General features: G+C 49.2%; 1 protein-coding gene across 1 annotated transcript in view; it reads right to left on the reverse strand.

Moving 5' to 3' along the window:
- Positions 1 to 16,608, reverse strand: part of PAPPA2 (pappalysin 2) — a 92,785-nt gene that overhangs the window by 48,817 nt on the left and 27,360 nt on the right. The window contains exons 3-10 of the mRNA XM_087732243.1: positions 15,465 to 15,610; positions 8,453 to 8,746; positions 7,530 to 7,722; positions 5,870 to 5,991; positions 3,478 to 3,970; positions 2,806 to 2,934; positions 1,060 to 1,151; positions 611 to 804 (exon numbers count right to left, since the gene is read on the reverse strand). Of these exons, the coding sequence (XP_087588369.1) occupies positions 611 to 804; positions 1,060 to 1,151; positions 2,806 to 2,934; positions 3,478 to 3,970; positions 5,870 to 5,991; positions 7,530 to 7,722; positions 8,453 to 8,746; positions 15,465 to 15,610 (1,663 nt within the window). The remainder of the gene's footprint in view (positions 1 to 610; positions 805 to 1,059; positions 1,152 to 2,805; positions 2,935 to 3,477; positions 3,971 to 5,869; positions 5,992 to 7,529; positions 7,723 to 8,452; positions 8,747 to 15,464; positions 15,611 to 16,608) is intronic.

Here is a 16,608-nt window from a genome sequence, read left to right on the forward strand (position 1 = left end):
TAAATATGACCTCTCTACATATTTCTTAACCTTCTTCATCTTGCTAGTAAAGAACATACACACACCACGTTAACACCGATTAGGCAAAATCCCATCCTAGACCTCCAGGCCCTGCTCCAAAGCCCATATGAAAGATGGGAATTCTCCCATTGATTTTTCCTTGGCTTCAGATCACAGAGTTTGAGAGCAGCACAGATGCCGATGTATGCGTGATTTTATCCTTTCAGGCCCTGACCTTATAAGGTATTAGACTTACAGGATTTTTTTAAACTGACAGTGGGACTACAACTACAGTTGTGCATTTAGCTGGTGGGACAGGGGTGGTCACTATTTAACAAACTGCATGGTCAGGGGAGGTGCTCCCTGCCTTGATGAAACATCCCCCCACATACCGCAGTTCCTGGGCTTAGAGACTACTGAAAGAGGGGTGTGAGAAATGCCCGGGTCTTCTACTGGCTGCCTGCATGGGAACATAGTAATCAATGAACACTTCCAGAGCTGCTCTGAAGATTTTGTTTTTGCCTGAGTACAGTCTTGCAGCAGTGACTTCCTCAGCTTTACTGCATGGGCTTTGCTAGAACAGCTTTTTTTTGGCCATGCCTTCACTCACCTTCACAACAGGCTCTCCAGTGACCAAGGAAGCAGGGCAGGATGTCACGTCCTGATGGGAGGCATAGGCTTTCACTGCCCACAGATCCACGTATCCATCGGGCGTGTAGGGACCACAGTCCAGGACACTGCTTGTCTTCTCGAATGGCTCACACACACCGTCCCCATCGTGCACGTAGCACAGGCTTGGTTCCCCTGCAAGGAAACCAGGGATGACCCGTTTACAAACTAGGCTCCAGGCACATACATCTCCTCCTGTCCCAGGAGGCGTGCTGACTGTTTAGCTCTGGGATTTCCCACAATGGCCTCACAAGCTCCATGGATCACTCCAGATGCGGATTCACATTTTGTTGCTATGAGGTGCATCACCCCCTGCTCTGAGGAGCAGTGTGAATAACATACAGTTTTGACTCCTGCCTCAAAAGGGTGTCTCAATCCATTTGGACTCACCAACACAGTTGAAGCCTTTTTCCTTTTTACACTTCCTGGAACAGCCATCTCCGTCCAGCAAGTCCCCATCATCGCATTCCTCCTCCAGGCTCCTAAGAGGACAACAGCCAGATGTGTTAACACCACCCTTGACTCAACACTCCTGTGCTTCTGCTTAATCATGAGTGAGGACCCCATATCTTGGTTCCCTTTCCACAGAAGCAGGGAGAAGAGGAAGAACCATATGTGGATTAAGGTAGAGGAGAGAAAACATCATATCTTGCCAGGGGATAAAAAGAGGTTGAAAACACAGCATATGGGAGAAGGCATTACTGTACTGTGACTTTCTTATAAGACCTGAGGCAAGAACTATGGGAGAAAATGAAGCTATATACAATGGAGGAAGTAGAGAACCAAGCATCAGGAAGACTGGCTGCTGGAGAAAGCAAGTGTTGGAGAGGGCAGGAGGTTCTGAGATGGGGCTGGTGTTTCAGTGGGAGCTGGAGAAGGGGAGGCAGGAGAAGGGAGAGAGAGAAGGTTAGCCCAAGAAGAGACAAGAATCAGCCCCCAGCTGACATGTACGGCATCTCATGAGGAAAAAAAGCCCCTGCAGTTTCCTTGAAAAGATTCTGTCTGCATACTCCAGAAAATAGACCTGATGGGAAAAGCTGGCAGAAATGCCTCAATTCATACCTATTCCTTTGTGCACAGAGTTATGTATCTCAAAACATATTCAGACATATATCTTGTGATGCTCACCCACCTCCACCCTCATCTAACATGAAAGATCCACTGCGTCCCATCTTCCCACCTTTGGCTTACTGTTCCACACATGGTACAAAGGAAAAAAAACTTTCACAGACAAAGCTTCCTGCATGGTCTTCCCCACAACAGCTCTGGAACAGGAAAGCCGGCCAAAAATCTCAGCTGCTATCTGCCCGTTTCTGCTCCTCTCACTTTTCTATCAACTTTGACAACACAGCCTAATGTGGTCATTTGCTCTCTCTGGACCAAGTCTTCAGTTAGTATGAATTCACGCTCAAACCATACCAGATTACATCATCTTAGCAGCTAGGCCTGCTGTAAGCCTTTTTGCCTTGCTGGGTCTTGTACAATACGACACTCCCTCCTGCGCTTGCTTCAATTGTCCACTTTCCTCACATTGTTAAGAAAGCTGTTTTCAAAGGAAAGTGATTTTGAGTAACCTGGAAGTTGAAGTCTGAAAAAGCTAAAATATGGAAATTTGGCATAATTATCCCCAGATGGAGCAGGTGAACCATTGGAGTCTCTCAATGTAGAGGTGGTGCATCCCTCATCATTTGTGGTCTCTAAGCAGAGACCAGACAGCTCTCTAAAGACACCACACTGTGTGGGACTGCGCTTGCTGTGGAACCTACTCCTGCAGGGCCACCACCATGTGTCCTGTGCAAAAGGTTACATTGGCCAGTCCCAAAGGTGGATCCCTCTGGGATCAGGCTCCGTGACAGTTTGCACAGATGGGCCAGAATTCAAGCATGTTCAAACATGGAGGATGTTCAGGCTGGACCCCTCATCTAGACCCTGCTTCTCAAAAAGACCATTTCTATCTCCTATGGACATGGCATTTTACAAAACACAAGCTCTATGGTCCAGTCTGCTGGAGGGATTCAGCGCAGCATCTTCCGTCAAGTACCCAAGGGTGGAGAACCAACCCAGTGCTTCCCTCTGGGGCAGGATGACCTGAGAGCTTAAAGAACCTCAGCTGAGAGCTTGAGTTTCTTGACTTACGTGGTCACCTTCCCATCCCCACAGTAGGATGCTCCGTGCACATGGATGAGTGGTGGGGAGGCTTCTCCTGAGGTTGTCCCAGAGACTGCTTGCACCTGGTAGTGGTACACCTGCCCAGGCGTGACTTCCCTGCAGGAACAGAGAGGACTTGAAGAAAGAGCAGGAGGGAACAGCCCATACATCTGCAACAGATTTGCTCACCACAGCTATAGAAATCACATGTGTATGCCCATGCAGTGTCACAGTTTGACATATGTCTTCGTACTCTAAACTGCCAGAGGCAGAGACTGTGGAAACAGGGTCTCTGCCAGGTCATGCAGAGAAGCCTGCTGCTTATTTCCCTAAGGTCTGAGCTGGGGAGAAGTGGCATTAACTCAAACAATCATTTTACTGGTTGTGTTGATGGGGAAAATGTTTCCAGGTTTAATAAGCTCCTTGTAGTTTGCCTGGGCTCATGGGCAAGGGTCGTGCTAGCATGGTGGGTCTGTAACAAGCTTCCTCAATGCTGAATAGGGAATCCACTCATGGCATTGAAAATGGTAAGTCCCAGGGGGTGGAAAAAACCAAAACACAAGCAAAACCATCCAGGAATTCAAAGGCAGAACCTGAGGAGGTCATCAAAACTGTCCCAGCCACCCACTCAGCCTGCGACAGAGCAGCCTTGTCACTCACGTGTCGACAAACTGGCGGTGCGCCTGTGCCGGGGCAGCGGGGGATCCGTTTGCAAATGGGGGGTCGCGGAGGACTCTGTACTGGATCAGCTTGCAGGCGGAGCAGAGAGAGCTGTGGGGCATGGAGGTCAGCAGGGCCGTGTCTATCTCCATCCTCTCATCAAAGGTGTAGATTTTGACTCCAGACACCTTTTTAGGGATGTTGAGTTTCACGGTAAAGGGGACATCACAGAAGGTGTCCAGGGGGCCCAGATGGATGGACTCCCCCTGCTCTGTCAGGACTTCAATGTTCGACAGCGCCTTGGGAGAGCCCGTGGAGAGGTATGTGGTCCAGAGAGTGAGGGAATCAGGGTAGACGGGGTGCAGGAAGCGCAGCTCCAGGATGCAGCCATCCGGCTGGGGGCATGGCACCGTCATGTTCATGTGGTACAGGTGGAGCTCTGGACTCCAGGCCTGCAGGCTGGGCTCACATGGCTGATCCACGTCTGGGGGCCCTGGGCAGGAGGGATGAGGAAAAGGCTGATGAGAACCAGGGGACAGCTGACCTCACACAGGACCTAGAGGGGTGATCCTCCCTGCAGTACCCTGTAGGTGCTTATGCATCTCTGTGCTATAGCTGCACACCCATGCAGTTTTGCACCCACTACAGGCATGTGCCAGAGCTGGTGGCATCTGCCCTAACAACCTAGAAAGCAATAAGCACCACTAGTCTCCAGCTCCTGGGTATGCATATAAGCTCAAGGCTTGACAGATCTGGTGTCTCACAGCCCTCCAACAGGGACAATGGTATCCACACTGCAGCTGGTCGCAGTGCCAAGCTCTAGAGACAGCCTGGACACAGCTGGGGGACATGAAGCTTGCTCTGTAGTCTCATGGGCACAGAAGGCTTGCCAAGGGCACCTGAATGCCGCATCCCTGTGGCTCCGTGTGTTTGGACATAGGCTAAGCAGAGCAGAGACCGAAGCATTCCACAGGCACGTGCTGGAACAGGTCACAGGCAGGAAGGGACCAGGTCCAAAGTAAGCCAGGGAAGCAACTCTGGAAGGCTGTTCTTCCACCAGGACAGTGTCCAGGCTGACTTCAGATCCCCAGCCTGCCTCCCCTGGTGGTGTATTAGCACTCAACAAGAGAAATGTAGCATTGGGCTTTCAGTCTCGGAAAGCATCACTGGAATTCATCATCCTGTAGTAGAAATACCCTTGTCTTCATCAACCACTGCAAGCATTTCTTAGGGCCCAGCACCAATTCAAGCCTGCATCCATTTAATATTAGTCTTCTAAAAACCATAAAACCTGTCCCTTTCACCAGAGCAAACATGCACTTGAGATAACTGCAGGTCATGCATAGGAGAAAACAACATCCAGTAATTCCAGAAGCACTTTTAATTTGCCAGCGAATCAGACAGGCAGGGGAAACAGGAACCACTGACAATAAATGAGCTAAGCTTTGATTTGTTTGGTATCACTGAATAAGCACAAGTTTGATTATTTCTTTAAGCTGATTTCTGCCCCCCCCTCCCCCCCGCAACTTGCAAAGCTAGAAAGAGATACTTAAAGAGTTTTCAGACACAGAATCTCAGCTACATCCTGACACTCCTGTTCTCAAAGCATGGGCTGCATCCCAAAGGTGTAATAATGTCCAAACTGCCCTTTCTTTGCAACCACCCTGGCACATTTTCAGTCAACCCCAGTGGCTCAAACGTGCAGATGCACAGAACTAATGGATCCTCTGGTTCCACATGGTTCAACAGCAGCATGTGCACTACATACAGCTGACAGGATCATTTCACCTGTTCTCCTACCTCCTCTGCTTTGCTCTTGGAGAAGCTTAGGCGGTTCGAAAAGCCCAACAGCTCCTATGGCAGCTGCATGACCCTGAAAGCCACCACCATGCCTACAAGGTGGGTCTCTAAACCAACATCTGGGTCTCAGGACAAAAGAAGTTGTGACACCTTGCCAGCGAGGAATTGCATCCAACCCAGATTGCCCAGGACTTGGTACAGACTCAGTGGAACTGAGCAAGGAGCTACTAGTCTTGCTCCCTTTAGACAAGGCTGCATCAAAGCCTGTGAATGCCCCCGAGGTTTTGGATGAGGTCCCAAGATCTGTTGTAAGACTTTTATTTCAATGAAATTCCCCTCCTTTTTGACCGGTGTCTCTCATTGACCCCTTCCTGGGCAATCACTGGGGTTAATATTGGGGTGTCTGTTTGCTTGTCCGAAGCTAGCTGGCAGTTGTCAGGTATTTCCTAGGCACCTAGAATTCCTTCCTGCACTAAAGAGCCTCCTCAAAGAGGAGACATCTCACTCTCTAAAAGAAAAAAAGCTTCTTTTTCTTTTCCCAACAAGATCAGTCCAGGAGATTCACAGCCAGGGGAATAGAGGAGGTGTTTACCTTCTGCTTCTTCTGGGGTCCAGTAGCCAGAGGAATCACAGACCCGAGGGGAAGAGGCTTCGTGCACATACTGACGGAAGGTGCCATCCTCCGCACAGTCGTTGCAGAGCGTGTCCTGCTCCCTGCAGACAGAAGACAAAGGCATTGGCATGTCTAATCATGACTGGCTAATTTTCCATCCAGATTTGTCCAGGCAGGATCAGATGAGAAGCTGGAAAAGCAAAGCTAAGCACTCGGGAAGTCCCTGGGCATATCATCCTCCTTGGAATAAGCTTTGTCAAAGACAGGAGAATAAGAGTGACCATAGGACAAGCCAGGTTTAATCCCTCCTCTTCTACAGGCTCTCTGGGTAGTCTTGGATGAGCCATTGAAAGCCCTGTTCCCTACCGACGAAGCAGAGCTCACAGACTTCATGCTTCTGAAGGCAATGCCTCTGCAGTTGGGTGGGTACGCTTGGGTCTATTTCCACTAAACCCCAGAGTCAGGTTTTTGACTTCTGTCACTACTGCAATATAAGGTAGTCACAATAATGTCAATTAAAGAGGGTACCACTATGCTCTCCAGGAAAGAAAAAGAGACTTTTCTGTGATAAAGGCCAGCCTCAGACCCTTTTCTTGGCAAGTTCATCACAGGCGATGCAGAACCCCCACTGTGGACCAGCTCCTGAGCCGGTTATGAGCGAGAACCAGGGATGGATCTGAAGACCCAGCACCTGCCACCTAGACCGATGTTTTCCTGCTCCCAAACCACTCTATTCCTCACCAAAGCAGTTTGTTTGGATGACTCAAGACCACCCAGCACTCAGAGGCTCTCATGCCTGTGGGAGTAACAGGTACACACTCTCTTTATCCCTGGGACGAAAGGCCCATCGTGAAGAGCATCAGTTCTTTGAAAAGGCAGTAAGCACTGACGCAGGGTTGTCCCAGCTGTCCTCAAACACCGTTTTTCTGGGAATTGCAAAAGCTTTGTGAAGTAGCTTTAGAACAATTTCAAGAGCTTTTTAACATATGCCTATGGTCCCATAATAAAAGCACAGACCTAAAACCTGGTGGAAACAGAAATGTTTTAGTAATAGGGGCTGCTGAATAGAGCTATTGCTGGCATATCCAGGTCTTGGTGACTCCCCAATGTTGAGGAGAAGGAAGACATCCACCCAGCGCTCAGGGGCATGCACTGCTCGCCAGCCAAACAACTCTGGTTCCTCACCACCATTTCTCTGGTTTGAGAAGTTTCCTGACTTGCCCCCAGTTAGTTACACCAATAGTCCGCGACAGTGCTGGGAACGAAACCCAGCTCTTGTGGTTCAAGCTCCCTGCCTTAACCACAAGGCTGCATTTCCTCCTGGTAAATGGCTATTTTATACAATAAGTGCTAAATGAAGCTCATTTTTCATTCTGTGATTGCACTCTGGGGTTTAAGAATTGGCATTGCCTCCCAATGCTCTTTGGCTTCCCCTCCTGGCACTCCGACAGCAGAAGGCTTGCAGTAGAGTCCACATGCCAGTGGGGCCATCACAGCAGCCCGGCTCTTGTGTCTGAGGGCTCTGCTGGGGACAACCAAGGGGGAAAGGGGATGGGGGGGTCTGCACCACAGAGGTCCCTTGTCCCTTCTAGCAGGCTCCTGTGCAAGCCCAAGAGCAGCGCAACAGCAGATCTCTTACCTTTCGTGGATGACACCACTGATGGGAGGCAGCCAGTAGATGCTGAGGGAGTCCTGTGTCTGTCCCGTGACCATGGGAGGGATTGGGATGGGTGCAGGCTTCTTGCTCTGGCCCCAGTGCTGGTACACCAGGTCCAGGTAGCAATGCATCCGGGCCACTTGGTTGGGGGTGAAGGTGTTGGTGCAGTCATCATCTGTGGGAAGAGAGGCCAGGCTGAGGGTGGCAGGGATTGGCCAGCGGGGCATGGCAATGTGCACTCTTCCTGATCTCCAAACTCTGTTTTGGGAACCTCTAGGGAGACCTGGGAGACACCAGCGTGTGGTGGCTCCCCTCCCGGGACTCTCTGGTGTCGTATGTCCCCAAAGCCACAAGATGGCACTGCCTAAGCAGGTCCACATCCCTGCACTTGCTCAACACCAGCTCACACCAGCCCTAACGCCTGGGCAGTGCCACCATCCTCAGGGGACTCGTACTGGGTCAGCAGGGGGTGACAGAATTGCTCTTCAGGCTTTCGTCCTCCTGGGCTGCCAGGAGGAACACCAGCCCTCCGTGGCATGTCTTTGGAAACCAAGCCAAAACAGCTCAACTCAAAGGTCCAAAATTATAATAGTAGTAGTAATAATAACAATAAAGTTGCTTCAGGACTGGAGAACAAAGGCACACCACCATACAGACAAGAACAGCCTTTATGCATGTCCAGTGACAGACTGGCAGGGAGGGAGGAATAGAAACAGCCTGCAGCAAGAAAGGGGCTAAGAAGCTATTGCAAGCACAGGCTGCAGCCTGCCACATCCCAGTGTACCAGGAGGGACCACATCAGTGAGGGAATGAGGGAAGGGACTATCAGTGGAGGCAGAAGGGAAAGAAAGGTCTGGTCTAGAGAAGGTGACCCCTTACAATTTCTAATGACGATCACTCGTTACCTGTGTAACTCATGTAGTTGTTGAAGGGCGTTCCTGTGAAATGTGTCTGGCCGCAGGTGTCATTGGTAGGCTCTGGATCCCGACAGAGTTTACTCTTTGGGGTGGGGGCAGTGTCAGCACAGAGGTCCCCCGTCTCCATCGATGGAGTTGTCTCCCTGCAGGGATCGTCACAAGATTCCCGCTCGCTCACTCCCTTAAAGACATGGTACAGCCCCAGGACATGTCCCACTTCATGGATCATGGTGTTCGTGTGGCCATGCATACCATAATAAGCAGGGTTGAGGACAACTCCACCTAGAATTGCAAGTACAGAGAACATCATCCAGAGAAAGAGACAGAGGGCAGCCACTGTTACTCACCTGTGCTAGGTAAAACTCCTCTCATTGTGCTTCCAGGTCACAAATGAGGTGCCAGATGGAGACCTGAAGATGGAGGTATTCACCCTCTTGTAGGATGGGAAGAGGGCTCCTTTGCCCTGTTGGAGTGGAATGGGGTGGGTGGGTTTTCTTCCCCTTCTGATCACACCACTCCCCCCAACATCTTCAATCATTTCAGCTACCATTTCCCTCTGTGCCTTTTCACATGTAATTCAGTGTCTGCTTTGGTTCACACTTACAACTCCAAATGAGGTTTGGAGCCAGGGCACCAAACTGAGACATGCTGTGAGTTTACAGGGATAATCTTTTGAATCAGAGGACAGAAGACCTTCCCTAGCCTAGACAGGTGGCTAAAGCATGCCAGGTCCCATGGCAGGCGAGAACAACAAGATGCCTAGCAAAGTCCTGACACACTTGGCTGTACCAACTTAAGCCACCTTAAGCACAAGTCCATATGAAGATTTAAATGCACTGCCTCTGGCCCCTACTGAGAAAACATCAATGATCTATTGCTTCAATCTCCAAACCAGACCCTAAGGAGTAAACAAACTTTCATGAGGTGCTGTTGCAGTCCACTAAGCTTCTACCACAAACCTGACCCAAATTCACTGTGTATTTTACAGTGGGATTTTCCAAAACGTAGCTTCTGAAGATCCCTTCCTCCCCTTCGGAGGGCTTTGCGTGTCACCAAGGTGCACCAAGTGAACCAGGTGAGAAGCCCCTACCCATCACAGTCCTACTCCTCTTTACTGAGGCACCCTAGCCCCTTGACTCAAGGGGGCACAAAGGGGCAGTTTGTCTCCAAGCCAGTCTGGTTCAACTGTCAAAGATGCTGGAGCACAGGTACAGACTAAGTCCTCAGAAACTGCCCAGAGTTGCCACCTCATACTGACAGCAACAGAATGGAGCTGGATAGGGACCCAAGCTGATCCTGCCCTAAGCTGCCCCTTGGCTGCAGGACAAGTTGCTTTTCCTCTCCTGCCCACTTGCCTGCAATGGGAGGAGCAAGGATCAATGATGCTGAGGAAAGCCAGGTGGAGCAGAGCCTTCCCTTTACTCACTGCCAGTATCTCCAACTCCTGACGTGGGATGCACACCCTGTGCTGACAACTCTGTACCACACCTGCTGGGAAACTGTCCACGGAGGATGCTCAAGAACAAAACTTAGCCCTCTTCTCTGGCCTCCTTTTATTTCTTTATTTTGCCCAAATGAATATCTCTTCGGAAACACTGCTTTTTTCTTCCTGCTTTGAGGCTTTTGTTGGCCATTTCCTCCCCTTTCCTCTTCTCGTTTCCTTGCTCCATCCACTTTTCCATGCTGGCTTACAGTGGAGGAGCAAGGGCTGGGAAATATCAGTAAGACGAGGGGGCAAAAAGCAGACCCCAGCATGTGCCCAGGCTGAATCCAGGAAATACCTCCATGGCATGGGAGGCTGTTTTTACCCAACTTTTAACCCAGACAGCTTGGATGGCAGTGCAGTGAATAGTTGGCTCCAGCACAGCTTGCTCCCTCCTTTGCAGGGCTCTGGAGGATTTACTGTGCCAGCTACCTCACAGCAGAGCCTCTGCTACTGCATCTCTGCTGCTGATTGCTGCCCAGGCCAGCAAAGTTAAAACTGGCAGAGGGCCACCATGTGATCCTGTCTCCAGCCACAGCACAGACTGCTTGAAATCTGCTCCTGGATCAACTCCATGTGCTACTGGACTACCTCATGTCTTCAAGTACAGGGCACTCCTTCCAAGAGAGGGCTTTCTTCAGATCATGGTGTCCCTGGCAGGACACCAGCAGGTCCATGACTCCTCTGGTGGAGCCAAGCTGGGTGAACACTGGGTTGGAGCTGGAAAGGGGCCTTCAGAGATGCCCTGAGCAATTCTCTCAAGCCCAACAGGGTTGCAAGAGGGTGAAGAAATAAGGGTGGCATCTTCTATGGACCATCCTGTATGTGTGACTCACAGAAGGGCTCAGAGCCACCACTGACCTGTTAAGTGGCACCGTTTCCTAGCTAAAATTTTGTTGTTCTTCCTCCCCACACTGTGGATCTTATGCAGCTGCATTCCGTTTCTCCTCAGCTGTAAAACACCAGAGCAGAGGACCTTGCATCACATCGGTCAGCTCTTGACCCTTTAGTTGACTGGAGATGGGCCACAAGAAGGTACAGACGTTGAAAAATCCTTTGGGGACCTTCAGGTTGTGTCCTGTCAATCCCCCTCTCAGTTACCAGGCTGGTAAACGATACAGAGAGCAAAGGGCATCCCATTGATGGAGAACCCAGTGGGCACATAAAAAAAAAAAAGCTGCTTCTCAATCACAACAGTGCACAAGAGAAGAGAGAACAGAAAGAAAAGGCATCTCTGCAGCCAAACCCAAGCCTGAGCAAGGCGGGGAGGCTGCCTGCCCAAAGGTCTGAAAGGAGGAATGCACACACAGAAAGAAAATAGTGTTCATAAACAAATAAATGAGATGTGAAAGCCCTGCATGCATCCTGCGGCACTAACCACAAGGAATGGGTCTGAGCACCAGGGGCATGGGAGGCCCTGTGACCAAGCAGCCCTCCTCCCAGCAGAAACCCAATGCTCTTCCCATGCGGGGGAATAAATGGGATTCCAGTACAGGGAGGGAGAAAACTGTCACAGGGGAGGGATGCCAAGGCTGGGATACCCTCTCCCTCCCCCTCCTCTCTGCTGGCTTCCCCTATCCCATTCCTCCCCCACACTCCACGAGGGCGATCATATTTTTAGTACTTTTTTTTTTTTTTTACAGCTAATTAAATGGCAGGATTAGGAACAGCATGAGAACTCTGCCTTCCTTCCAGAATGTCCCTGTCTCTACAGCTCCCTGATGAGCCGGGAGAGCTCCCAGCTTTGGACCAGGAAATTGTATTTCCCCTCTGCAGCGTCCTGGCTGTGAAGGCAAGATGTGGAAGTGTTCGTAACATCCCAACAAGACCAGCCTCCCCCCTCTCCCTCCTCTGGAGATCAGGCTTTCCTTCTCACCTCTGCCTCCTCCTGCCCTGGGAGATGGGCTAAATTTGGCTTTAAGTGAACTCTCCCTCTCATGCCTGAGAACCAGCCCAAGGAGGCCCCCAAGGTCAGCATTTACACAACCAAGCTAAAAACTTCAATGCTATATCCCTGTGACATCAAGGGGGTCCAGCACTCCAAGGCAGGTGAACCAGAGTCTTTGGACTTGCTCACCCAACCAAAACCAGGCAGCTGGAAAGCTTCAGGTCTGGCCTCACAACATTCTCTCCCTCCAGACCAGACCTACCAGCTACAGCTGCAGAGCTGGTAATATCCCAAGGTCAAGCCTCAACTCTGCTCAAGCAACAAGAGGTACCCAGTCCAACAGTACAGTGAATGATTCACACTGGTATGGACCCAACTTCATCTTCACTCACACATCCCTTGGAAGCTCCCAGTCCCACGAGGTTGCCCTGCTTCTAGCCATGATCAACAGCAATACTGAAGGACTCTGGTTCAAGCCAGGTCCCAAGAAGCCAGGCTGTTCCTGGGTAAGGGCTGTTATAGAGAACGCATGCTCAAGCAAGCACGGGATCTTTAAAGAGCAAACCACAAAGCTGAACCTGTATCACAGGGCCAGTCTTCCCCAAACACTGAGTCATGGCAATTAATGGAACAAACGCATGACGGTTAGTCAGACAGGAAGATGGCCATTGCTTAAGGTACCTTTGATGGAACGGTTGGCCCTCCTTCAGGATCCACTGACCTCAGCCAGATATATGAGCTGGCCTCAGCTTATATAACTGCAGAAAGTATTTTATAACATCAAATATTCACAATTCCCTTGCCTTTCAACCATGTTTATGCAAATACGGTTCACATGCAGCTACACATGAAGTTTAAAGCGTCTGCATTATTACATTGCTAGGGTTTTTGAGGCAAGGCTTTCCACTGTGGAAAGCTAAGTTTTTTATAGGACGGGATTTCTTCAACTCCCTGTTTTTTAGAAGTAAATCTTTTAAACTACAAGTTCTCAGAAAATTCATTCCAGACTCCAAGCAAGAACTTTGAATTTGAGAGGAAATCACTGTGATTATGGTGGAAAGACTGAGAGGGATGGTTAGAGGGAGCGGTGCAAACCTGAGATCTTCTACCTCTGCTGCTAGCTGGCTGCAAGCTGTCTCTGTCTAGGAGCTCCACAGAAGCTGAAATACTGCCTATAGAAGCACCACAGACCAGTTCACCCTCTCCAAGTCAGTAATCATCTCTTATGCTTCAATGAATGTAGTTTCTGTTGGCTGGTATTGCTACTGGTCTAAAATGGTAAATCATCCTTAAACCTTCAGGAAGACTGCCTGAAATTCAAATTTACTCAGGAAAATAATCTGGAGGAGAGCAATAGATCTGTAAATCATCAGCATAGGAATGGTGACTTAATTTCTGGTAGCTGAAAACAAGCATAGGTGAAGAGAAGGGGATGAAAAACAAAGTTCAGTGAAGACTTCAGAAGGTGAAGATACCACCAGGAAGGTGAGGAGGACCCTCTTGAAAGACACAGTCAAAGGTCATGAAAAACTGGTTTCTAAGGAGTTCAAAGTCCAGATGGCAGATTAAAAAACACCTAGAGAAGAACTGATGGAGAACAGTTTGGAAACAGTATGTTTAGTGAGCTTTGGGGTGAGAGGAAGTGTTAAAATAGAAGAAGAGAAGGCAGTTGGAGAGAAAAAGTCTCATGGTACTACTCTTGAAAATATCTAAGAAAGTCCAGTTCAGAGAGACAAACAGAGCAAAATCTGACCAAGAGTCTCTGGAGCCAAGAGGCAGGTTAGTGTCTCGGAGAAGTCAAGTCAAGCTCAAGGAGCAAATTTGATTCAGGAGGAGAAACAAAGCATGAGAGAGTCTGTATGTGTGTAGGGAAAAATCAGTGTGGCATTTCTGTTCCATGGGAGCAGACAGGGGCATGGGGGGAGCAGGGCCTGTGTGCTGACAATATTTTGAGGTCAGGATAGACAAGGGATCAGCAAGATTCAGTGCAGGGGAAGGAGTCTGTCTTCTTGGAGACAGACCCCTCTCTTGTGTAAAGACCTGTCTCCACCCCTGGTCACTGTTAGGTCCTTAAAGCTCAGGAACTTTTCTCAGACTACTATTCACTCCTCCCAAGGTTTTCCTTGCTCTTTCCTCACTGCTTTACCTTCACAGCTACTCAGATTCTCCAGTAGCCTCTTGTGAGAGGTTTTGTCAAAAGCCATATATTCGAGACCTGCTCAGTCCTAAGTTTCTTCTTTGCTGGGCAACGTGCGTAGTACAAAACACTTGATGATGTGGTGGAACCTACTGTTTACAGAGAACAGAGTCTGCCACCCGCCCTCATTAAATCTAAAACCAAGGACAGTCTTGAACCACAGTCTTCAGTCTGTGCCAGAGCCTCAAAGAAGTTCAGATCCAGCTTCATACTTCACAGCTCTGGCACCAGAGCCAAGACAACACCCCTTTTCCCCTGAACCTCCGCGGTAAAACCCTGATCCAACATTTCCAGATGGTGCCACCTCTTGTGTCCCTGCCTGGACACAAACTCTGAGACCGCAGCTAAATGCAAACTTTGGATGAAACCAGTCACCCTGCTTACCCCTCTGTACAACTCCTTGTGAGCCATTGGGAGGGGTCTAAAGAGAACATGTGTGACTGAAGCACTTGCTGTAGTAAGATGATTGTCAAGCTGAGCCTTGGAAGTGATTTCTGGAAGCTGAAGGAATACATTTCATGGAGATTTGCCTTCCTCAATAAGCAACTGTAGCAATATGCTATTGAAAAAACAGTCCCAAAACTCATTGAGGGAGGGAAACTGGCAAAAAAGAACTTTAAAACAGGTCTTTAACAGCAGCATAAAACTTTTAAGGGTTGAACATCACGCACTTGTAAAAGCAGAAAGTCTAGGTCTGCTGTGCAGGTGTCAGGAGTAATTATTTCCAGTTACTTGTTGAGAAACACTTTAGATGTTTTGACTGCAAAGTGTAAAGGTCTTTGCCAAAAAACTTGACGTTGAAGAGGTGGAGGGAGAGGCAGGGAAAAGAGAGATAGCAGAAATAGGAGAAAACACACAATACATTTACATTCTAGTGAAGCAGTTGCCATTTTGACTGTTTTGTAGCCTGCCAAGGCTGATGACCTTAAGGGTCTGCCTTGAATTCACTGAAGCCAAGGAGAATCTTGCCTCTAGCAGGTAGTAAGCCAAGTTATAAAAGCGTGGTTTAATTTGATAGTCATCCTCACATTTGCAGCTGGATTCGGAAGTAGCCAGTGCTTGCTGCCTGGTCAGCTCTGGAATTGCTCAAATCTGAAGTCTCAGCTCTGAAATCACTGACCCTCCTCATTTATCTGTTTGTCATCATGTGCTGCAAAATGAAGTTCACGCTTTCCAGAATCCTGGAAGATAGAAGTCCTGGAAGTCCCTTGTCAGGGTGTAACTCCACCACCCTATCCACATGGACACAGGGAACAGGCAGCTCCTTTCCTTACAGCAGCAGCTATGGGTACACCCAAAGCCTGTTATCATGACCTTCTTATCAAACATCCTCAATGTTCAGCCAAATCATGGCTGCCTCTTTTTTGCCAAGTCAACCAAGAGAGAGAAAACCAACAACCCTGAGACCCCATGAGTGGGGTGGCTTACTTACCCAGATGACTAAGGGCCTCTTTATCCCATGGCCAAGTGGCAGCACCAGCCAACTCTTCCCTCACTGAACTGGCAAAGTAAACGTTGAGGAAGTGGGTGCTATTCAGCTGCAGTGCCTCCTTCAGCTCCTTCACGCTCATGTACGCCCTACAAGGATAAGGGATAGGAGATTGTCAGCATAGACTTCAACAGAGCAAAGAAGAAAAGCAGGAGCAATCCATAGACATCCTGGAAAGGGGGCAGCAGACCTAGAGACCCCATCCTCAAGTCTGAAACCAACAGCATTTGGTAAAGCATGGCAAAATTCAACAAGTTTCAACAGAATGTCCCATGACACTACTAATTCTGCTCTGTAATGTGCAAGTTGTGCTAGTGAGGGGTTTGGGTGGGAGGCAGTCATGCAAATCTGAAGAAGTTTTGCTAATCACAGTAGCTTTGTTGATGAGTTCTACCCTTAGAGAAGGTTTTCCAAGAACAGGGACAGAAGAGACCGTGGAGAATAGGATAAAAGGAGACAAAATGGGAGGATAAACTATGAGAGAAGAAAGGAAACGTAGAGGTGAGTCCTGATAGGGAAAAGAGAAGGGGTTTGGCATCAGAAAAGTGGAATGGGGGTGGGGGGTGGGGGGGAAGTGAGTTTTCCTCAAGGTGTGGTGAGAGAGAAAGGAATCCAGAACTCCAGCTGGTTCCAACAAGGGTTTTCAGGAGTCATCCCTGATAGAGGTCAGGGCAGGAATGGACATCAAACCTTATTCTTGGGAGCAGAGAGGGTTTGCCAGCTGGGGCCAAGAAGTCTCTTCTCCAGCTTCTCTAGTCTGTCTGGAGAAACTCACAACCATGGCCCTCCACTCTATCCTTTTCCCCAGAACAACCAGTATGCCAGAGGCGGCAGCATGTGGTAAGAACAAGGGGTCCCTGCAAAGCACAGGCACATAACACATCAAGAAACATGCTACCTTACCCCCATCCCTGTGTATTGTATAAGGAAGAGCATGAGCAAAAGGTAGCTCAGAATTTGCTCCAAGAAATCTCTCTTCCAGCTCTGCTCAAAACAGACCTTGGAGAAGAGTGCTGCCTGGGTCCCCCCAGCACTGAGCCAACAGCAGGGCCCTCTTCACATGAATCTGTCTCTCTGCACATGATCT

Source organism: Nipponia nippon, unplaced genomic scaffold, assembly GCF_047370975.1.
Source record: "Nipponia nippon isolate SJK-2023a ecotype South Korea unplaced genomic scaffold, ASM4737097v1 scaffold_5, whole genome shotgun sequence".
Classification (NCBI taxonomy): Eukaryota; Metazoa; Chordata; class Aves; order Pelecaniformes; family Threskiornithidae; genus Nipponia; species Nipponia nippon.